The sequence below is a fragment of the Scardinius erythrophthalmus genome, assembly GCF_964197995.2.
Source record: "Scardinius erythrophthalmus genome assembly, chromosome: 9".
Classification (NCBI taxonomy): Eukaryota; Metazoa; Chordata; class Actinopteri; order Cypriniformes; family Leuciscidae; genus Scardinius; species Scardinius erythrophthalmus.
The window spans coordinates 42,510,105-42,535,233 of record NC_138229.1 but is presented as its reverse complement, the minus strand read 5'-3'; the positions used below and the strand labels follow the sequence as shown (position 1 = coordinate 42,535,233).

General features: G+C 40.3%; 1 protein-coding gene across 5 annotated transcripts in view; it reads left to right on the top strand.

Moving 5' to 3' along the window:
• Positions 1-25,129, top strand: part of adgrl2b.1 (adhesion G protein-coupled receptor L2b, tandem duplicate 1) — a 130,372-nt gene that overhangs the window by 56,283 nt on the left and 48,960 nt on the right. For 3 of the 5 annotated variants that reach the window (XM_081374126.1, XM_081374124.1, XM_081374128.1), the window contains exons 6-9: positions 17,651-17,899; positions 20,134-20,237; positions 21,300-21,485; positions 23,194-23,232. In XM_081374126.1, the coding sequence (XP_081230252.1) occupies positions 17,651-17,899; positions 20,134-20,237; positions 21,300-21,485; positions 23,194-23,232 (578 nt within the window). The remainder of the gene's footprint in view (positions 1-17,650; positions 17,900-20,133; positions 20,238-21,299; positions 21,486-23,193; positions 23,233-25,129) is intronic. The other 2 variants (XM_081374127.1, XM_081374125.1) reach the window with 1 other exon arrangement.

The following is a 25,129-nucleotide window of genomic DNA, read 5'->3' as shown; positions in this document are numbered from 1 at the left end:
TGCTGTGATTGGCTGTGAGACTTCAGTGTGAACGCCCACTGCTGTGATTGGCTGTGAAACTTCAGTGTTAACGCCCGCTGCTGTGATTGGCTGACATGTTTGCATATGAAATAGCTAGTATTACATGTGGAACTCTCTCTAAAACTTTTACTAAGTTTTTACTATTACAGCTATCGAGATTAAGGAATCGTGAAAAGTATTGATCATAATGATCTATTCCCACCACATGAAAGGTTGCAGTGATGAGCATTGAGCAGAGGACAGACAGTCTGTTGATCGCGTATGAAATTACACCTCTGGCTTTCACCAAATAACAATGCAAACACGATGTAAATACAGTTGTATTTGGCAAGTGTCCAGATAAACACTGTTTGATTGACAGCTTGGGCAATTGGAAAGGAAGCGTTCTTTGACCGCTTTCTTTATATAATTTAATCACATTTTAAATAAGATTATTTTCATCCTACTAAGAGAAACAACGTGAAATTGATTATTTAGTCACTGGCTTGATTTACTGATGCATAAACATTATTGAACGATATTTTGAGAGATAGCCTAATCTGTCTGAACTTGAATAATTACACCAGAAATCACTGATCACAGATCAGGCATTAGAATAAACATGACTACTTACATGTTTGTGGCGTTGCTGGCAGATCCATATCGAAAAAGTCTGTTTGTAAAGCTTGCGCCGAAATTTACCAAAAAACCCACAGTGAAATACACCGAATACAAACAAATAATGCACTGCTGAGACATTCACATTGTTGGGAAAAACCCCACTATCCTAGCATTAGGATCGTTAGGAAGGTAACGGTATTGATCCTGTATCGATCTTTTCTCGTTCTCATGTCCCTGTTCACTAATGCTCCAGTGGGCGGGGCCAAAGCTGCCCTGTGACGTCACAAGTCTCCACTTCTCAGATCCTGTCGTTTGCTGGCCTTGGTTTCAATAAAAGCAGTTTTTGGATTAACAAGAAAGTTTTGAGTTTTGAAACTTACAGGGTATTTTTATAGTATAACGAACTCTTAACTGTCAAAGGATCAAGGAACATTTGAATTCTCATTTTATGACCCCTTTAATGCTAATCGGTGAAGTATCCCTTTAATGGAAATGTTATTTCTGCCACCACTGTGGTTATAAAACCCGAGCTTAAACTACAACATCTGCTCTGTTGATGAAAAATGATTAGAAAATCCTATTCACAGTAGCAGCTTTACACCAGTGAGCTTGTGCTGAACATACACAAAACACTTTTTATTGCCTTCAAACCTTTAATTTAATGTTAGACATGTAGTTCTTCACCACATTAAAGCTCAACATTGAGCTATTAGTTTTTATTTCAGCTCTCAGTATCGATTGCAACAAAATATTTGTCTTAGAAAATGTATGTAGTGTCTCCTAGCGAGAACGGAATAAAATGAGTCGCTTGCATTAATATTCACTGTGAATGTGATAAAACCCCACGGCAATACCTGCCGGAAATGCATCTGTAGAGTTTCCACCATCCAGAACTGATGACGCGCGATGCATCTAAGGCAGCGATTAAATCTCATTACCAGACTTTATGAGCTATGTATTACGCCTCAACCGTGAGTTGGGTAATTACATGTTAGCTCAATTTCCAGCCTTTAAAAGAGGAGCAGGGACACTGTTGTGCTCTTAAACCGCTGTAACAACACCCTGAAACGCTACTGCAAGCCGAGGAACTGTGCTAAACGTGTGCTGTTGTAATCCTCCTTTACAGTTCTTGTAATTCCATTAGGATGCAGACCGAAATAAAACGCATCTGATTTATAAGGGGAATTGGTGTGCATTGAAAAGCTTATTGGAGTGTTTACCAAGCTTGCTCATATATATAGACTCTAGAGCGAATAGATTTCTGTTTCTTTTCCATAGATAGATAAAAAGAAAGAAAAAATCTTTTCATTTCACACAAATTAGTAAAATGATCTCTTAAAATGATCTATATCAGTGTTTCTATAGTTTTTCTAAGGTGTCTTAAATATGCATCTGCATCTGTTCACACGAAATTTGTTGGGTTAAATGAAGAACAATTGGACCTTAGTTTAACTAATTTGACATTAGGCTGTAACTTTTAATCTTCTGTGTCTTTATATCATTATATCAATGTACTAGATCTGTGACTCCTGTGCATTTATGATTAGTTTCGAGGGGGAATATGATGTTTTGGCTTGAATCTACCTCCAGCCCATGACTTTGGACATTGTAGTAAAACACACATTCATAAACACATTTTTTAAGTCATCTTCACTTTTTAATGATACAATAATAATACAACAGAGATTTAAAATAAGTACAGGTGAAATAATCCAAATACTCATCATGTTTTGGTTTGGAGTTTTGTTTAAAGTCCCCATGAAATCAAAATTGACCCTATTTACTTTGTTAGCGCATATTACTAGTCTTGTGGTGAACAATTAATCCGTGCAAGAAAATATTTAAAAAAAAAATTTTTTAATCTTTAATCAAAATCTGAAAATGCCCCTCCCCTCTGCATTGGAGGACCTTCTCTGATGACGTAGGTTTGAGGAATTGGTTTGGGCAACGCTTAACCACTCCCCTCAAACCGTTAGTCTGTTATGAGCAGAGATGGAGAGGAGGAGCGCTAGAGTAAAACCCTGCCCTCTGTTAGAGTGGGTTAGAGTCCTAACTCAGTCAGTCAGAATATTTCAATTTTACCCTATTAAAAGGATATTATTAATTTTTTTACAGATGTTACTGTTTTTGTAAATTAAAATAAATTTACATCGCATGCCATCTCAAGCTACTGTCAGATGTGCATTTCCAAGAGACAAAGCATATAATATTATTCATTAATATTATTATTATTTTTAAAATGTTAGTCTGGAGCCGTGTTACATTGTAATTTGATGCTAAATTCGAGCATTACTTCATTAACTGTTAGCATAAACCAAAAAATACTCATACCTCAAAGCATTATAAAGAAAAGAGAGCGAGTCAAAGGGAACCAAATTAATTTTCTGATTGATGGCTCTTTCTTCAAAGTGAAGCTACTAAGAACCAGTAATAAAATGCATACCTAACTCCTGACACAACTTCTCATTTGGACACTTTAAAGCCATTGTCAGGGATGCATTTTTTGAGTGATTATTGAGTCTTTGTTCAACAAGGTAAAAAGACGGATCAGAGGAAGCAATTATTGTAGTCAGGTCCGAATCTTCAAGATTGTGTAACCCTGTAGGCATTTTTGAGGAAAAGTTGTTATACCACATTTTTAGAAAGTTCAATGTCTCCTGAATAAGGATCCACCGTATAACATTGAAATAAGGGTCCCATTTTCTTGTAATTGTTATCGAAACAATAGGTGCATTATTCACAGACGAAAAACTACAGGTGGATAGGGTAAAATTTTTAAGTTAAAGATATCACCATAAAACCTTTCCAGTTTTTCACTTACATAGAGACAGACATTTTTTGTATTACAAGTTTTCTGAAATGTCATGTTTACATATGCAAATGAGGCATACTAGTATATATATATATACCAGTACGCGGTTCTCCCTTTCGGGCTAGCCCTGTCTCCTCGCGTCTTCACAAAGGTTGTCGAGGCAGCCCTTGTTCCTCTTCAGGATCTGGCTGATCCTAGCTCACTCTCGAGACAAGGTTTGCGAACACAGGGACCTAGTGCTCCGGCACCTAGCTTGTCTGGGCCTTCGGGTCAACTGGGAGAAGAGCAAACTCTGCTCCGTGCAGAAGATCTCTTTTCTCGGTATGGAAATCGACTCGGTCGCCATGTGCGCGCAGCTTATGAGCGAGCGCGCGCAGTCACTGCTGACTTGCCTTCGTCAGTTCGAGGGCAAGAGTGCGGTTTCACTGAAACTATTTCAGAGGCTCCTGGGGCATATGGCATCCGCAGCCACAGTAACGCCGCTCGGTTTGCTTCATATGAGACCGCTTCAGCTTTGGCTTCGTGATCAAGTCCCGAGGTGGGCATGGCACGCTCAGAGTCGCAGTGTCTTCGACCTGCCGTCAGACCTTCACCCCGTGGACGAACCTCAGTTTTCTATGGGCTGGAGTGCCCATAGAACGAGTTTCCTGGCATGTTGTTGTATTAACAGATGCCTCCACAATGGGCTGGGGTGCCATGTGCAATGGACATGCTGCCGCGGGCTCTTGGACAAGACCCCAGCGCCTTTGGCATGTCAATTGCCTCGAGTTGCTGGCTGTACGTCTCGCCCTGCACCGCTTCTGTGCATTGCTCAGGGGTCGTCACGTACTAGTCCGATCAGACAATACCACAACAGTAGCGTACATCAAGTGACAAGGTGGTCTGCGCTCCCGCCGTATGTCGCAACTCGCCCGCCACCTCCTCATATGGAGTCAGAAGCATCTGAGGTCACTTTATATCCATTTTATATCCTGAGCCATTTATATCCCGGGAGACCTGAACCGTGCAGCCGATCTGTCTCGGTTTCGGCCTCTCACTGGAGAATGGAGACTCCATCCCCAGTCAGTTCAGCTGATTTGGGATCAGTTCGGGGACGCACAGGTAGATCTGTTTGCCTCCCACGACTCGTCCCACTGCGACCTGTTTTATTCTCTGACCGAGGGCACGCTCGGCACGGATGCAGTGGCGCACAGCTGGCCGCGGGTCCTCTGCAAGTATGCGTTTCCCCCAGTGAGCCTTCTTGCGAAGACTTTGCGCAAGATCAGGGAGGACGAGGAGCAGGTCATTTTGGTTGCCCCGTATTGGCACAACCGCACCTGGTTCCCAGAACTAGTACTCCTCGCGACAGCACCTCCCTGGCCAATTCCTCTGAGAAAGAACCTGCTTTCTCAGGGACGGGGCACCCTATGGCACCCTCGTCCCGATCTTTTAAACCTCCATGTGTGGTTCCTGGACGGGACGAGGCAGGTTTGAGTACCCTAACACCAGCGGTGATGGTTACCATCACTTCCGCTAGAGCATCGTCCACGAGACATGCCTATGCGTTGAATTGGAACCTCTTCGTCAATTGGTGTTCTTCTAAACTTCAAGAACCCACGAAAGGCCTGATCAGTGTTGTGCTTTCCTTCCTGCAAGAAGGGTTGGAGCGAAGGCTGTCTCCCTCCACCCTGAAAGTGTATGGTGCCGCCATTGCCGCACATCACGACGCAGTTGAAGGTAAGTCCATTGGAAAGCACGACCTGATCATCAGGTTCCTGAGAGGAGCGAGGAGACTGAATCCTCCTCGCCCTCCTCTCGTTCCCTCCTTGGGACCTCTCAGTGGTTCTAACTGCCCTGCAGAGTGCTCCCTTTGAGCCTCTGCAATCAGTGGAGCTTAAGTTCCTGTCAATGAAGACAGCACTCCTGGTTGCATTGGCCTCCATCAAGAGGGTAGGGGACCTGCAGGCATTTTCGGTTGACGAAGCGTGCCTGGAATTTAACACTTATGTGATCCTGAGACCCCGGCCTGGATATGTGCCCAATGTTCCCACCACACCCTTTCGAGACCAGGTAGTGAACCTGCAAGCGCTGCCCTTGGAAGAGACAGACCCAGCCTTGGCACTGCTCTGTCCAATACGCGCCCTCCGTGCTTACGTAGACAGAACGCAGTGTTTCAGGACTTCAGACCAGCTCTTTGTCTGTCATGGTGGGAAGCTGAAGGGAAAGGCTCTCTCCAAGCAAAGGTTGTCTCACTGGATAGTGGACGCCATTGCTTTGGCTAACCAGCAGCAAGGTCGACCATGCCCCCTTGGTGTGACGGCCCACTCCACCCGGAGTGTGGCATCCTCTTGGGCTCTAGCGCATGGCACCTCGCTAACAGACATCTGTAGAGCTGCAGGCTGGGCAACACCTAACACGGCCTCTGGGCGACCCCCACGTGTGTATTCCACTGTAAGCCTCTCTGAGCATGTGTCTTTCCCTCGGCAAGCCACCTTGCCACCCCTGGGTTTGAAATATTCCACCTGTGGCTGGACACCCTGGGGTCATGTGTATTCCAAGTCCCCCCCTTCGGGCTGGGCATAATTGCATATTTCCACTGATAAATGCTTCCCAGTGTACCTTGGTACCTTGGCATAATTCCAGCAGCCATTAAAAACTGTCCCTTTCATGTTAATGTTGTTTCATTGTTTACATGTTTAAATATTCTGAGAATGCATAGTTTAGTTCTAATGTTTAATGTTTAAACTGCAATAAATGCATTAAAACGTTTTTTTTTTTTTTTTTTTTTTTGCAGCCATTTTGTTTTTATTGTTTATGCCAAAACCGTGATGTTTACAACTTGTTATACGGCAGAAATGGATTCAGCACCTAAAAATCATATAGAAACAACACTTGAAGTACTTTTCCTCAAAAATGCCTACTGCATCTTATCCAGGGCTATTTATCTATTTTGGGACTCGACTATTGTGAGGAATTTTCAGAGGTAAGGCAGGGCATGAAGGAGAACATTTAAAGAGGACCTATTCTGTTTTTTCCTTGTTCATCTTTCTTTTTAGCGTGTAATGTTGCCGTTTAATCATGAAAAAGCTCTGCAAAGGTCCAAAGTCCCTCCAGCAGGAGTTCTTCTCTATATCAGTGTCAGTATTTCTGAACTCCTGAAACGCCTCCATTGTAGTCTTGAGTTTCTTCCGGGAATGAACACGTCACAATATTCCTCATTATAATAATTAATGTGCAGAATAAAGGGGCGGGGCCTGGTTGATTTAGTTAGTAGTGTGTTAAACTGGCGGTTATGGTAAGGGGCGGGATATTTCCCAAACACACTCGAAGCGCTCGACCAATCACAGCACACTGCTCCAGCCAACCAATCAGAGCACAGTGTGCTTTTCAGAAGGAGGGGCTTCATAGAGACAGGAACTAAACAGAGCGTTACTGACAGACTGAGAAGAGAGGAGCTGCAACAATGGAGAATATGAGAGCATGAAAAGCTATTGTAGTAGAGCCCAAAACCCCCAAAAAATCAAGAGTTTGAAAAGGGGCACAATAGGTCTTAGAACTGCAATTTTTCCGAGTGTAAAAGATTCAAAACGATTCGTTCTTATAGGCACAAAGAACCATCCGTACCATTGAATTGGCAGTTGTATTATTTATAGTCATAAAATATAATTAACTAGCCCATTCTGGTGCATATCACTCCAGCTTCTGAGCCAATAAGAGACTAAAATGTGGCTTTGCATGGCCAGTGTCCTCTGAGAATATCTCACAAGAGTGCCTCTGTGTACTTTGAGTTTCAACAACACACATTTCGTGAGGAATCACGGCATTCGCAGCAAACTGAACTGAGAAAAGCAAGCAGGAAAAAAGAGAGTATTGTTCTGTTTTTTTTTTCTCCGCCTCCTCACTGTTTGCCTCGGTTTTTCATCCTCCTGCTTCTCATACGGAGTGTATTCCTAGAGGCAGTGTCAGTTCTGAAGTTAATAAGCCACATTTCAGCTCGCTTTGGTCTTTGGCACACATACATCAGAGTTTCTAAACAGAGCCTCTGACTCGGGCACCAATCCGTCTGGTTTTTATGTGCCTGTGGCTATTCACAGGAACACACCAGTCAAACCTGGAAATGCTGTTGTTTGGTAATGGAGCGTTTGACACCTGTTAGACACGGTGTCTGTGGTGATTAGTGGAAATGGAAAGCCCATGTGGGGTCTAAGACTTTAAACCTTTAAAGATCCTGCAAAACAGGTGTTTCTCTTTACATTTCCACTGAAAATGGCTTTAGGAAGTACTGCATGCTTCAGTTGTTGTAGTTTGTTTGGTTTGTCTTGCACTTCTTACAATACACTTTGGTTTTAGGCAGTTTCACAGAAAACCATGATGTTATACACACACATATATGTGTATAATGCCTTAATTGTCCACATTTATCAGTTTTTCATATTCTACATATGGTGACGATATAAACAATCAAGCAGTTGAGATTTGTATAGCATGCATTTCTTTGATTATTAGAGTAAAATTTGCTTTGTAAATGTTTGTGAAATTTACTAGCACTTTTTTTTCAAATTTACTTTTCTGAGTGAAAATTGTTTCAAAAAACTTTTCCCCCCATTGTTGTACATGATACAAAATATCTTCAAGGCTTCAAACTGGTTTGATGTCCTTTAGAACAAAATCAGGACAAATGGAAGTTTGTTTCTGGAAAGTTTCCACTTTCTGGCTGGCAAACACCTTCGCACTTCCTTTGGTCCGCGGAGATGATGTAATAGGTGGGCGTGGCTCAGAAGCTCCGCCTTTTTTGGCATGGAAATCCTCTCTGGTTCATTTCTTCTGTTCAGTCCGTCGAGGTCAGACGTCTGCGGATAAAACCATGAACACACTGTAGAGCTGCTTTAAAGTAGGAAATGTAGTTGTAATTGTAATTGAAAGCGGCATTGTTTATCATGTTTAATGCTGTAGCAAAAAAGAACTTGGCCTTGAATATATCGGGGTCTTTAGTCCTCTAGTGTGTAAGCCAAAGGCGACTGAGGCAAGGAATCATAACTCCATTTGATGTTGGATAATGGAGAAAAAACTACTTTCTAGAAACCAGCCGACACCAGTTCTCTCCTGGCTAAACACTCAGTAATTAATACTTTACTGCATTTATTGAACTGTAAGATTTAAATGGGTAAATGTCTTTGAAGTCCATTTAGGATTAAACGGTGAAGTCCAGGCAGATGTGCTAGTGTCCATTGGTCATGTTCTACTGTTGAAGGCTGATGGGATGCAGATGTTGATGCACTGAATGCCTCTCGCCGGTTGCTTGTCACTGGCCGTGATCTGCTGTCTTTAAACATCAGTATTGCTATTGCTCATTCTTAGGATTAGGATTTGAACAAAGCACCTTGTGGGTTTTACTGTTTTTTTTTTTTTAAATCCCCCTGTAGTCAATAACTGTATCCCTTAAAACTCAAGGCTGGCTTCTAGGGACTCAACACCCTTGCCTCATTTAGGATACGCGGCTCTATGAATATGCAAATGAGCCCCGCCTCCACTCACTCACTCACTCAGCTCAGCTCAGAGATCCACTCATTGACGATCACACGTTGATCTGATTGGTTACAAGGTAGTTTGTGACGTCAGAAACACCAGCGATTTCAAAGCGTGTTTTTGAGACTGTCTTTGGTTCACTGCAGTTTTAAGGAGAAAATACACAGCAATGCTGTCGACTTATGAATTTACACATGGTTTGTCTTAAAGCAGATTAAAAACACCACATAGACACATAAACAACATTAAAAGCTGGATTTTCACCACAGGGGGACTTTAGCTGAAAATTAGTATTCAGTTTTATAACACATTGAAAGAGACTTGACGTACGATTTATGATTGAATAGTTTCTTAACTATTCCTATTCCCATGATTGTTTGTTCCAGGAACAAACCTGTACCAGACCCCCATACTCCGGTTTGAAGTGTCTTTTCCCCTCAGATGACCAGATAGAGCCCTCATCTGTCTCAGTCTCACATTACTGCTAGAGATGTCAGGGAAGTTGACTCTCAGTTAACAATGGAAACAGATATTCAGTCATTTAATCAATAGTCGAGCTGAAACCCCACTGATGGATTTCCCCCTGGGGATTTTTAGGAGCTGCATAGACTATAAAATGGCAGTCTAAGAGAGACGTTTGTTAGACCTTCCCCTGGTTTCACAGACAAGGCTTAAAGGGTTAGTTCACCCAAAAATGAAAATTATCCCATAATTTACTATCCTAGGGGTATATGACTTTCTTCTTTCAGCCAAACACAATCGGAGTTATATTAATAGCCTAGTTGATATTAATAGCTGAAAGTAATTGTTTATAAATATGGATATTTTTCTTACACAAATGCATATCTTCTCTTCAGAAGGCCTTTATTAACTCCGGAGCCGTATGAATTGCTTTTATGATGGATGTATGCACTTTTATGATGGATAGATGCACTTTTTTGAGCTTCAAAATCTAAGGTAGCATTCACTGCCATTATAAAGCTGGGAAGAGCCAGGATATTATTTAAAGGGATAGTTCACCCAAAAATGAAAATTCTGTCATCATTTACTCTCCCTCAAGTTGTTCCAAACATGTATGATTTCCTTTCTTCTGCTAAACACAAAAGAAGATATTTTAAAGAAGGCTGGTAATTAAACAGTTGCTGGTCCTCATTGACATCCATAGTATTTTTTTTTTCTACTATGGAAGTCAATGGGGTCTATCAGTCGTTTGGTTACCGACTTTCTTCAAAATATCTTCTTTTGTGTTCAGCAGAAGAAAGAAAGTCATACAGGTTTGGAACAACTTGAGGGAGAGTAAAAGATGACAGAATTTTCATTTTTGGGTGAACTATCCCTTTAATATAACTCTGATTGTGTTCGGCTGAAAGAAGATAGTCATATACACCTAGGATGGCTTGAGGATGAGTAAATTATGGGATAATTTTTGGGTGAACTAACTCTTTAAGTCTAGTCTCAGATTATTTCACTAAAATGCATGTTTGAGCTGTTTTAACTGAAAGCATATGTCAGTGCCATTGTTTTATCTCAAGATGCACACCAGTAATGTGTTTTTTCTAAGGCATGTTTTTAAAAGCTACTTAAATGTCCTAATTGAACTAAGGCCTAATCCTGGCTTAGCTAGTATAAGCCCTGTTTGTGAAGCCAGGCTCTTGAGATAGAAATCTTGGAAGCACCGAGAAGTGACACGTATATTTTGTTGCTCCCAGACTGCACAAACACATGCTGGTCCTATGTTTTATGTTGTTGTGACACAGCCAGCCTGAAATAAACCCTCCTCCAAATGACCGCCACCAGAAAACAGAAACTTTGGCAAATCCTGCTTGTTGCCTGAATAAAACAGAGAGAAATAAATTGACACCGTTTTGCCAGTTTTTTTCTGTGTTTTAGTCTGTAAAGGTTCCAGAGCAGTAATAAGCACAAGCCAATGTCAGTGATGTGACAGATTTGTTTAGCTGTCTTACCACTTTTCCTCTTGAAATCCCAATTCCCCAGCAGACCATTCAGGATTGCTCTCACTCTGGGTGTTATTGTTAATCGCTGAGTGGTCTGGTCTTCGATAGGCTACGTGTCCTTGCGTTCTGAGAGGATGATTTCAGTGACACTGACTGAAGTGACAGCTAATTGAGGCTATTTTTCCTGAAAGCTCTGATGGACAATGCTCTGCAATTCCTCCGGTGAAATTGCCTGGCATAATAAAAAGAAAATTGTAGAGGCACGAGTCAGGAGATGTCAAAGTGAAGCAGCGAAGCAGACTCAGCCATTGACAAGCAGTTTACCTCTATTTATTTTTTCGCACTCATTCGCTCTTTGTTTTCCATTTCACCAAGGAACATTTAAGTGGACACAAGGTGAATGCAGTTGTGATGAGGTTCAAGAATTGATCTAGCATAGTTTCAGCGGCATTTATCTTTCCACCTTTCCTCCGTATGATGCCTGTTAAAGTAGTGTTTACAAGCGCCGTGTACTGGGTTAAGTAAGGGTTAATGCCCGACGAGGTGTCCATTATCAGGTATTAATGGACGACGGCGAGGCGTGAACCGTCCGACGCGCAGCGGAGGTCCATTCGGTCCACCTCCGCCGAAGTCCATTAATACCTGACAATGGACACCTCGAAGGGCATTAACCCGCTTATACCATGGTCACTTACGAAAGAAAGAAATATTTAATCAATTAATAATACTTTAATGTGTTTCAGAGTAAAAATCGTGAGGGTTTTTATTTATTAAGTCGAGCGCACTATTTAATATCTCCCGTATACAGGCGTTGCCAAGCAACGTGGCCACAGCGACCCGACCGCAGCAGTTGATCAGTGAGTTTGAGCCAGCGCAATCATTTAGAACTGTCATCAGGCAAATTGATGGGACGCCTTTCCTAGGTGTACATTATCACTTTTTAATGGACACCCTGCAGCCAATCAGAATCGAGTATTCACCCAGACCATGGTATAACCTGTGGTAACCGCTGTATTTCTGCTTTTCCATAAGCGTCAGAGAACGAATGTGCGTTTTCATTCAGCCCTTCTGCTGTTTTTGTAACATACATAATTCTTACATAACATACAAAATATAGCCTATATATAACCAGTGTTGGGAACGTTACTTTAAAAAAGTAATTAGTTATAGTTACTCACTACTTGTTCCAAAAAGTAACTGAGTTAGAAACTGAATTACTCTATAATAAAAGAAACTCGTTACCAGGGAAAGTAACTATTTGCGTTACTGTTAAAAAAAAAAAGTTGCTATAGCCTATGTCAAAGAATTTGGAAACACTTTGCAGTTTGAATGTCCTGTATAAGCAAAATTACTGAGTATGTTTTTATGTTTTCACTGTTCGATCGCGTACGCGCCTCACACACACACACACACACACACACACACACACACACACACACACACACACACACACACACACACACACACACACGCGCACACAAATGTAAACACTTTGCGACTTTTCGATCGCGCCCGCGCCTCTCTCTCTCTCTCTCTCTCACACACACACACACACCACATTCCAGCATTCCAATCTTTACACCGCAGCCTGCTTCAGAGCCATGTTCAGAGCTAAGCCGGGGATACAGATTAGGTGTCCCTAAAGAACCCGCGTATCTAACAGTAGTTCCGCATTACATTAATTAATTTGCACGCGAGTTTTATTTATTTTTATACCGTGTATTCTCCGTGTAAATGTATGCACCGAACCGTGACGCCCGTACCGTTTCGGTTCAATACGAATACATTTACTGTACCGTTCCACCCCTAGTTCTTGCCTTTGTTTGACCTCAATGAATTTGAAGTAGTATATCTTCACCTTGAAAATGCTAACTTTTCATCGGATTGCTCCTGACTCGCCATCTCTGCTGCTTCATCAAATCTCTGTTTAGCTTGTGTGTGTGTGTGGCACGTGTGCTGGCATGTGTGTAAAAACACTGGCTCTGATTGGCTACCATGAAAGACATGAATCTGCGTTCGGATTAGGCTACACAGTTTATCAGAGAATGTCTAATAGAGTTAGTTTATTCAATCAATGCACAGTAACGCACCGCATTTAACGTCCAGTAATGTTAACGGCGTTGTAACGGCGGGAAAAGTAATTAGTTAGATTACCCCGTTACTGAAAAAATAACGTCGTTACCTAACAGCGTTCTTTTAAAAGGCGTTATTCCAAACACTGTATATAACATACATAATCCTACATAAACCCCACTGTAAAAAAAATAATAAAAAATCGGTTAAATTTACGGTAAGAAAACGGGAGCTGTGGTTGCCAGAAAATTTGACTAAAAAATACGGTAGCAACATTTTAGGTTTTACAGATTTAACTTTAACTTACAGTAAAATACTGTATTTCACTAACTGATATAACGTTAATTTACCAATCTATTGAGGAACAAATGTCTGTTTTGTACCTTTGTGGTACACTGACAACCACCAATCACAGTGGTGATGAGAGTCACATGACGGAAGCTCATCACAAGCTGAGAAGGTTCATAGGCCCTGTCCCAAATCGCGCACTTCATGTGGACTTTCGGTCTCGTGGACTTGAATTGCGTGTGCTCGCCGAGTCTACGAGTCCGTAGGCCGTCCCATTCAGCATGTAAACGCTCTGAAGTTTGCTCAGCAGCGCCCCCTTTGTACCCTTGAAGCGGTCTTCCGCGAAGCCCGCATAGATGCAGGCTCCACGCACTTTAACTACCCAGGAATCCTTGCGAAAGGCCAATCAGACAACAGATGGGAGGAGATTTCGCTCACGGATAATTGTTGACATGGCTGAGAAGAAAATATTACGGTTTTTATTACCTAGATGTATATTTTACTTGTTACATACAGTTTATACAAACATTATGTTCATTGAGCAGTGGTTGATGTCTCAAACATAATAGTGTGTTGAATAAATAATACGATCACATTATAATTCATTAAATAAATAGAAACGAATGTCGGGGCTTTACTGAGTCATATGTAAACATAGTATGAATATTGAAACCTGTAAATTCATCTGAATCTCATGCACATTTTCATTATGTGTTAAAATTGTAATCTTAGTTCAAATGGAACATTATGTATTATTATGTAGCTAGCTACAACTGTATACATCTTTTAAATAAGCATGATGTATCTATTGTCTAATGCCCAGGTGGCATGCACAATATCAAAATACAGAACTGTAAAATTAAGCTGTGTAGTTGACATGGAGATAAGACGTCGGAGCGCAAAATCGTGATTTCTCCTGTCCAACAACAACCAGGCCGTTATTTCCGGCGTGACGATCGAGTCTGTCCCAAAAATACCTCTCAGTGCGCCCTCGTGGACTCGCGCCAAGGGCCCTATAGGTCTGCACTACATGACGTCACCAAAGTGTGGACTCTGAGGAAGTCCACAAGTCCGGAGTGTGCCATTTGGGACAGGGCCATAGTAATATCTGGAAGCTGCACAGCGTCATTCACACAAACACTAAACACCATCATGGTAACACACATGACATTAAATGTACATATGATTGGAAAAACTAAGACGAAACAGTTATTTCAACGAAAATACACCAAATGTGAAGTGTGTCACAGGAAATTCTGATCACATGTCAATTTACGTTTTTTTTTTTTTTTTTTTTTTACGGTTTTACACTTGTTCTTTTTTCAACTCCAAAAACTGTAAATTTATCGTTGTACATAAATGTGCGGTTCGATCTATTACAGTTATTCACCGTATATAGTACGTAAACTTGTTAACCAATTAACTGTTCTTCACCATAGCATTTTTACTGTATTTTACCGTTAAAATCGCGTTAGTTTTTTTTTACAGTGTATATGTTGGTGTTGTTTCAAGAGAACATTTTCAATTTCTACCTCTGATTCGAAGAAAACCCCCATCACCTTTATTTCCTGGTCCGGAGTTTAAACCGTTCAGATACAGCAAGCTTTCTGTCCTAAAGACTGCTTCTGTATATCATGTCATTTATAATAATCATTTTACTTTTGGTATCAAAATTGGTGTTGAACACCGTTATACGTGACTGGTTTGGTCAGTGGTTACAGAAACACACACTGGGCTGGCGTCCAAACCACCAATCTGGAACAATTCTGGATTCGTTTCTGCCGCTAACAAAATCAATTTATTGTGATCCAGATCTTCCCTGAACAGCCCAGTGTGCAAAAATACCCAAAGATGAGGTGTACTCACGACCGCTACAACATAGTGAGTCCTGCTTGTGGCAGAATGAGACTATATAGGCCATCTTTGAAGTAGCAGACAGCTTAATTAAACCGGTTCACAGTCAATTAATTAGTTTAATGTGTTGACTGTTCACTCACAATCACAGTGCACATGATACCCCTTCTGGACAGCACTGCAGATTGGAAATAAAGGGTCCAGTGAAAACGTCTAGGCATGTCTAAGACAGCATACTGTTTCTGGTGGGAATGAAGCATTCGTTTCTAGTTGTGTGTCTTTAGAGCAGAGATTTGCACCAAACTTGGGCCGTATCTACAACAAAACAGAGGAGTAAAGTGGAAATCTTCCACGGAGTCGCTCTCAGACGGTCGGAGAAACGTGTACACATTTCCTGCGTTATCTCAGAACTGTATCATCTTATTTCTGTGATGCAAAGTTACAGCTGGATTTCATTGAGTTGCATTACATTCCCACCTGAGAGAGAAGATGAAATGGTTAAAATCCTCAGCGGAGACAGGCATTGACGTATAACCGTTTAAGGGTCTTCAAATGGAGTCTGATGCATGTGTTTTTCTCCTTTACTGTAATAAAAGATGTGAATGTGTCTTTCAACATTCCTCCTCCTTTACCCATGTTTATTTGGTGCTGTAACTCAACCTTTTTTACTCCAAGGCCCCGCTCCTCTCCGAATCAATACTGCAGAATATTACTTTTAAAATTAGATAAGACAGATTTAAGCCTTCAGTATTCTTCTTTGCAAACATGCTTTGCAAAAATGTCATTGCAGACATTCATTACAACATAAAAGTATTTACTCCTCTCATTTATAATAAGCTCAAGTCAACACGCCATACCAAACAAGACGCTAAAGATCTGAATATAGCTCCTATTATGGATACATTCAGAATGATTAAACACCAAATACAAATGAACAATAAAAACACACGCTCTAACATCTAACATCTCTAACACACGCTTCCTCGGCGAGCATCCGTTGTAAAACACACACTGTACATTCATTTCAACTTCGTGAATATATGAGCGGTGTTCATGCAGAAATACGATGTTAAAGCGATCAGTGTGCCGACAGCGCACATCAGTAATAACACACTCCTGTATGTCACTGTAATCGTCTTATTCGTCTTTACCGTCGTCATCCATCAAAGCTTTATTAGTGACACTGGTTTTCTTTCTCCAGCTGAGAGATGTAGGTTGCGTATCCCGTGTTCATGAAGTGGTCGAGTGATTTGAGTCCTAGTTCAGTCTGCATTTCACACAGCTTCGTCACAGACCCTACGGCACATGTGTGATATCTGAACACATTATTGAACACAGTATCACACATTCCTTTGCACACTATTCAGTTTTTGAACATTTTCTGTGCGATGAGTGTGATTTCCTGCAGTCGTCTCTCATGAGTGATTGACATGAAAGGGAATATTTTAATCTGAGCTCATTCCTATCTTTTGAAGTTCATCATCATTATGACTTCAGCCTGTAGCCTGAACATATTAAATCATTAATCGACTTGTTTATCATAGCTTATAGGATGTGTTTATAGTGGTTGGTAGTATTCTGTATTGTATGGTAAAGAAGGCACTTGGGAGTTTTTATTGTATTTCTCACTTTCATTGTTAAATTTCTAGTCATTTTGCTGTCAAGTCTCCTTTATTTATATCTTAGCTTTACAGAGATAACAGGAAAATAATGCAACAAAGTTTGTTTCTAGAAGAAAATTATTTATGTTAGATTTTTTGTTATTTTTTTTCTTTTTACATATATAAAAAAGAAAAAATATTTTTTGTTATTTTTTTATCTTTTTTATTTTATATATATATATATATATATATATATATATATATATATATATATATATATATATATATATATATATATATATATATATTAATAAAAAAGATAAAAAAACAAAAAATCTTATTTTAGCTAATTGCCAAAGCAAATGTTTTTTATATATATATATATATATATATATATATATATATATGTATGTATGTGTGTATATGTGTATATATTTTCTTCTTTTTCCATTTTGTCATTTCATTTCATCATTTCATTTAATCATTAAATTTCATTATTTATTCCATTTCATTTCATTTTTTTTTCAGTTAATGTTCATTTCAAGTTTCAAAAGTGTTTTAGTTTTAGTTAACTATAATAACCCTGTCAAGATTATTAGAATTTTTATTTTATTAACATTTGCTTTTGCAATTAGCTCAAATAAGTTGAAATGAGTTGGTTATTTTTATTTAATTTACTTTTTTATATGTATTTCTTTATTCTTTATTTCTTTATTTCTTTTTTTTATTTTATATTTAATTTTTAATTTTACATTTAATTATTTCTTTTTTCTTTCAGTTAGTTCATGTCATTTCCCAGTATCAAAAGCGTTAGTCAGTGACATGTTCAGGATGTGTTGCGAGTGAGCTGACAGAGGGAAGAGTCTCTGCTGTCGGCTGTGTGTCAGCGTGTCCTGTGTGTTGATCAGATTAAAATGAAAGTGTGTCTTCTCTGCTCACAGTGCCAACGGTCTCAGATGACGTCACGTCCACGCTTCAGCCCAGCAGATCCACGGCTCCTGTGATGGTCAGCACCAGCACCATCACACACGTGACCCCCGCGACCCCTGACCCCGAGCAGCCCGACCCCCCGCCGGACCCCCCCTCCGCCAGCAAGCGCTTCTGCGACGGCACGGAGAGGCGAGGAATCTCCTGGCCTCAGACACACAGAGGAGCGACGGTGGAGCGGCCTTGTCCTACAGGAACTCGAGGTATGTGTGCTATCTCTGCTATTAGCATCAGCATCGCGTTGGCATCTTCGTTAGCGGCGACACCTGTTTCTGCCGGTGCTGCTATCAGACATGTGGCTTTCTTATTTGAACAGGATCCAAGTAGAAAATTACTGGCAAGATTTGCATTCCATAACTGAGTTAATAAGCAAATGTTATGCAGTGCTGTTTGTGATAGAAACTGTTTTGATAGCATGTTTTCAAACTCTTTTATACAGATTCCTCCAGATATAGTCCTAATTTTGAAGTCTTTGGGTGTGTTCACACATGTAGTTCGGTTTGCTTGGTTCAAAAGAAGTCCTGGTCCGCTTAGCGTTCACATTGGTGTTTTTAATACCGAATCTAAAGGTACTGAACATAAAGTCATAGGGATACTGCATGTTCACAGCCTGATTGGTCGTTTTTTTTACGTATATTTCACGACCGAATGTCCAGAACAATGCTGTGTGTGGGATAAATGCGCTTGTTGTGTGTGTGTAGCTGCATATGATGGTATAATGAGTAGCTGAGAACTGGGGAAGAGCTTGTAAAGTGTGTAAAGGAGTCAAAACAGTGGCAGGAATCCCTCTGTCTCACACACACACACACACACCAAGCCACTATAGCCCTATTAGCACAGGATTAGCATTATCTGGTGACCTCTAGTCATCTGTAATGATAGCGGAGGCTGTCTGTGATCTTAATCCCGCTCGAATCGGACATGTCTGTAATTTGTAAAATAAAAATTCCCCCGCAAATGCCCTACCGGATTTCTCCGAACACCGAGGTCCTGTGATGATATTGGTGATTTGACCAGGATTTGGCGGGGCGTATATAATGTTTTCAAGGTTTTTGTTTCCTGTGCGCCTTTTTATCCATCGTTCGTGAAGAATGGAGGCTGAATGTTTCGATGGTATTTTGGATGCTGGGTCATATCGCTATACACCATACAACTATACAATTTACAGAAAGAGAAAACCATCAGAAGAGCAAAAACAAAAATAAAGATTAGATGGAGATGGATGACATGCGGTAAAGGACATTATTCTCTTTATGATATATCATACGGCTAGACCTGTAACGAATAGGGTTGGGAATCGAATACTTGTTATAAAAATTTCCATTCCTCTTATCAATTCCTTTGTGAGGATTTCGATATGACTTTAAAGCATTCGAGCGCGAGACGACTCGTGCGCTGTTTTCTGTGCTGCACACACACACACACACACACACACACACATGTGTAACAGTGTATTGGATCAGTGCAGCTCTTAAAGTGACAGCATCCTAATATTCCTGCTGCCATCTCTATAGTGTTTACTTGAAGAGTTCAGATGCAAAAGCCTCTAAGTGCCATCTGAAATTTTGTTCTAGAATGACCATTTTTATCAAGCTCGTATATTTAAGATCAGTAATTTCACTTAAATGGCAATGAAAATGACCTATTTGTTGTCATTTAAGTGAAATTACTGATCTTAAATATACGAGCTTGATAAAAATGGTCATTCTAGAACAAAATTTCAGATGGCACTTAGAGGCTTTTGCATCTGAACTCTTCACTTGTCTTTAATAATATTCCTTGTGTTAGTGTTCTTTAGCCTGTTGATTTTTGTTCATGATATTCAGCTACAATTAAATGTTTTGCAATAAGGCTAAATTTGAATATCGAAGTGTTTGTTTACCTTATCGGAAAAGAAATTAGGAATCATTAAGCAGAATTGGAATCGTTAAAATTCGAACGATACCCAACCCTTAAAACGACAAGACATTTCCAAGCAATTGCCTTTTGACATCATATCCGGGAGAAGAGTCAGTGAATTCGAGTAAAACCACAGGCTTTGCTTATCCTGTGCGAATGTGAATTCAGATGTGGAGGGGTAATTTCTAAATCACAAGAGGTCCCAGATAATACTAACCTGTGCGAATAGGGCCTATGACGAGAAAACACAGGTTTGCTTCAGCATTCTGTCCTTTAGGGTCGCATCTTCCTGTTTTTGGTTCTTCGGTCCGTGTTGCGTTCATATTTCAGTCGAACCGCACCGAGTTCGTTTAGACCGCTTGTTTGGTTCAGATGGCAGCGTTCACACTTATTCAATTGAAACCAGTCTCACCAGGGTTTGTTTTAATCCAACCACACATGCCAAGTGTGAACACGCTAAATCTTCGAATGAACACATGTTTTATGTGATACTCTCTGAAAGTGAGTGTTGAGCAGATTTGCGTGTGTGTTTGCTCAGGGATGGCGTTGTTCCTCTGCTCGGCTGGCGACGGCACCTGGAGCCCGAAAGGCCCTGATCTCAGCAACTGCACCTCACACTGGGTGAGCCAGGTGGCACAGAAGGTCAGTCCACAATAACTAACATGTTTATTTGTATAGCACTTTCATGATACACATCGTTTCAGAGCAGCTTTACAGAAAATAATGATGTTTTTAAAATCTTAATGTCTTCATGCCGAATAGTCGCATCTAGCATATTAGAGTTGGGTTATATAATACAAGTGATATTTCTAGCAGTTGAGATTTTCCATAGAGTATTGCTTGATATTGAGTGTGTACTGTATGTGGCTAAAATAGGACATCGTTTAATACACTGCTGGTATGATGTGATGCAGTTTAATGTAGCAAAATAGACAGACGTAACATTTAAAAAAAAAAGCACACTTTATTTCATACAGTATCCACGGGTTGAAAATTTTAAGGATTTTAAGCGATTCTCATTTTTGAAGAACCGACATCTATTCTTAAATCCCAAGAAATTAGTTTTTTAGTCTGTGCTGTTTTCAGTTGATTAATGAACATTAACCTCTAATAATAATGCAATAATAGTAATGCACAGACTGACAGTGTTTCCCTGTACAGTTTACAGCTTTAGTTTACAAAGTTTTTTTTTCCTTGAGAAAGATTTACATGTACCGAATCAATATTGAATAGCAAGCTTGAGAACTGAAGTACAGTAGTCAACATTTGAAGTGGATCAAAAAAGTTCATCAAAGTTGTCCTAAGACATGAACGGGTATTGTTCATAATTCATGTGTAACTTTGAAAGGTTTTGATCCACTTCAAATGTTGACTACTGTATTCATGCATACCTATATGGGCTTGGGAAAACAAGAATATCAGTAAATAATGAACTAATCACACATAAGTCATTTTTGCCTCATATGTGTTACTCTCCAACATCAACAAGATTGAGGCGTTTGACCATTAAAACCAGATCGACTCATACTCGTTACATGCATCCATTGATCGGCTTTCTACACGGTTGAGTTAGTTTCAGACAACCATGTGTTTAGCAAATGTTGACTACTGTGGTTGAATGGTGAAATCTGTGCCAATACCCAGCCCTTATTGATATGAGTAACTGTCCAGTTTATTAATGTGTGTTTGACTGGTGTTCTCCAGATCCGCACTGGTGAGAACGCTGCTAACCTGGCGAACGAGTTGGCGCGGCACACGCAGGGCCCGGTGTTCGCCGGGGACATCAGCTGGTCTGTGCGCCTCATGGAGCAGCTGGTGGATATACTGGACGCTCAGCTTCAGGAGCTCAAGCCCAACGATAAAGACACGGCGGGACGCAGCTTCAACAAGGTACAGGACACTCTACTCGTTCTGGCTCATCAGTCACATGACTGAAGCTTGATTTTAGAAAGTCCTAAAAATGTCAACAGTTCTGGTTCGACGGTCTCGGCTGGAGATGCTTTTATCAGGACAAATTCAGTGGCCAGGAAAAGTACATTAATGCTTTAAAACTTTAATGAAGTCCATGACTGAGGGGTCAGTCCCTAATGCTAGAGGTTATTTGGCCTTTCCAGCATGGCTTATATTGCCACGGACACTCCCACGGCTGATTTATCTGTTATTGCACTCTGTCTACACTCTCTAGAAGGTCATCCATCCATCCATCTATCCATATATCCATCCAATCATCCATCCATCCACCCATCCATCCATCCATATATCCACCCATCCATCCATCCATCCATCCATATATCCACCCATCCATCCATCCATCCATCCATCCGCCCATCCACCCATCCATCCATCCATCCATCCATCCATCCATCCATCCATCCATCCATCCATCCTCACATCCAATCATCTATCCATCCAATATTCCATCCATCCAATCACCCATACACCCATCCATCCACACATCCACCCATCCATCAACACATCCAACCATCCATCTATCCATCCATCACTCCACGAATCCCAGAAAATAGAGCTCTAAATAGATTTATAGAATATAAAGTCAATTATTCAACATCTCAATATGAGCATAAACATACAAACTAATAATATTCTCTACAGATTTAGCAGAGATCACGTCTGAACTGTATGTTATCCACGTTAATTGAATAGCTTCGTACTTTTACTGTATGTCATGTAATTTGATACTTAAAGGTGCTGTATGTATGTTTTTTGACTGTACTAAAGCATACCAATACCATAATATGTTCTCAGATATTTAGGAAACATGCTGAGTTTAAATACTTACTTCTAAGAAAAACATTGCTACAACCAGTTATTCTACTTTGAAATGTGCGTTGTAATGTCTGCTTTTGTTTTGGTCTGTGTGATCTCGCTCACTGCCAGTTTATCCAATAGTTGCCAGTTGGCGGAAAACACAACGTATTGGGGAAATGTAAACCATCAAACGAACTGGGTCAGAGGTCGCGGATTCTACCAGAACTAAAAAGCTCTATGACGTTGATAGCCTACTTTAGCTGATCAACTTAGTGTAAAGCTCGTCACTTTCCATTTTGATTGACGCTTGTTCTTGTGGTGTGTCGTCAATCTGGCAACCCGTGTGAGCGTCAAGTCTGGGGAGGAGGAGGTGGGGAAACAACCAGTACCCATTTCAACCACTAGCTGTCAATATTACACACTGCACCTTTAATTGAGGTGACGTATGAAAGATCACCCTCTTAGAAGAACTACGTTCTCGCATGTGGAAATGGTGATCAGTTTATGACTTACTCTGATAAAGGAGAACAGGTTAACACGTTTACATGACCACACACATTGTCAGCTTATTAAGCATTATGGGGTTAAGAATGTAAATGTGCCTAATATTTTAAAATGAAAAAACTGGTTTTCATACAAGAAAAAATAAATCCAAATCACTGGAACAGAGCTGCTAGTTGAACACTTTGAACACTTCACTCCATACTTGAAATGGCTGACACACAGGCTCTTATTTGTTCTGTTTCTCTTTCCCTCTCTTTTTCTCTCTCTCTCTCTGTGTGTGTGTGTGTTGTTCCTAATCTCCCGTCTTTGTGTTTGATAAAAAAAGCGTCAAAAAAGAGAGAGGACTTGCAGGGCCTATACAAAGGTATATACGGACCCCCTCCCAGAACTCCCTTCACCTGCTCTTCTGCATGCAGCTTGCGTGTGTGTGTGTGTGTGTGTGTGTGTGTGTGTGTGTGTGTGTGTGTCTGAAACCCCCATGTCCTGCTGGCCCGTGTGAGTCTGTCTGCTGATGATGGCGTGTGGCTCTTGTCTTCCTGTCCTGCTTTGTGTTGCTTTCCCATCCTCCTCCTCACCGCTTTTCTCCCTAACTCCACACTCTTGTTCTGTGCCTGAGTAATGGACATCCCACAGTCATAATCGCTCTGGTCTGTCAGCTGATATTGTGATCAAAGTGTATATTCCTCAAGTCCACTTCTTCACCAGCTGAGACGTGAGCGTTTCACTCTGCCGCTTTCTCCCCCTGCATTTCTGTCTTGTCTTTAATGCACATCTCTGTAGTGCTGTCATTGTGAATGACGTGTTTCAGTCAGTTATTCAAAGCTCACACACTGTACATAGAAATTCACAACCCCTTTTTTATTAATGTTTTTTTCTTTTTCTGTGTTGACATTTCCTTTTGAAACAGAAAGTTGGACTGGGTTGATAGTTGATTTAAAATAACAATTTAGTTTGACTAACATTGACTATGATTTTCTGCAATTAGAGAATTGTATTGAACTAAATGATGGACACACCTCTGAGTTGTGCTGTTCGATTCTTGAACGAATTGTTAAGCGGTTGCATGAGCCAATGAGCATGTCCAGACGAGTTATTGAACAAATAATAAAAAAAAATGGTTCGAAATGCAAAAAAGATAAATCAAATGAGCCGGTTCTGACTGGAAGTTTTGAATTTTTTTTTGTACAGCAGGAATGAATTTATGCCGTGCAGACTGTTTGATAACTTTATTCAATTTCCGTATATGTCCTATCTTTTAGACAGGAAGGGCAAAGTTAAATCTGACATTTATTATGGGTTTATGTGAGGATTGTTTTGAAGTTCACTTAAATAAATGTAAAAAAATGGATAGCTTTCAATTACACTGTAATGTTGGATGGCTATATTGGATGGGGAATGGGGGGGCATTTTTATCCAGATATCAATAGCTGTATTAGTATCAGTGATACTGGCCTTCATTCATAAAAAGATGCCATTAAAAAGTATTCAAAATATACTGTCTTTATGTTGTCTCTACATTAATTTTATATATAAACTAATATAAACCTATATAAAAGTGTTTTAATTGCGATTAATCACAGAAAATATGTGTGATTAATCGATTCACAGCACTATTTTTTTATATATATTTTATATATATATATAATATCCGTGGTTAGTCATGGGTCATGTATGGCATTAAAAATGTAAAAAATGGCATTAAAAAGCATTAAATTTAATTTGAAGATACCTGCAGAAACCCTGTAGTAGTAAAGATGAAGAGATGATCGGTTCACAAGCCGCTTGAAGTGTGGCACTACAGCGATCCGTCACGCTACATTAAAGACCAACAAAACAAAACTTATGTGAACTTTGCAATGAAATTGAGAGACTTTGAAAGCTGGGAATTTGTTTAATATCAAAAGTAAAAAAGCACAAAGCTTATTGCGATTTATTGGATGGGAGGTGCAACAACGTTTTTTTTTTTTTCATTCATCTACTAAAAACAGCACTGACTAAAATATTGATTCTTGGGGTTTAAGAATGTATATCGGTTCATCAAAATGAGAATCAGAAATGTATATTTTTAACCCAGCCCTACTGGACAGGCTCATTGGCTCATTCGGTGCCTCAGAAATTGCTAGTAAATTTCACAAATAATTACAGCACATTGATTTAAACATCCCAGACAGCAACAAGATGTTGGCCCAGATCCGGGCCACGTCTGGCGCTTGTAGATTCAACGTGTACCAGACGTGGGCCGGGTCTGGGCCGTCACTATG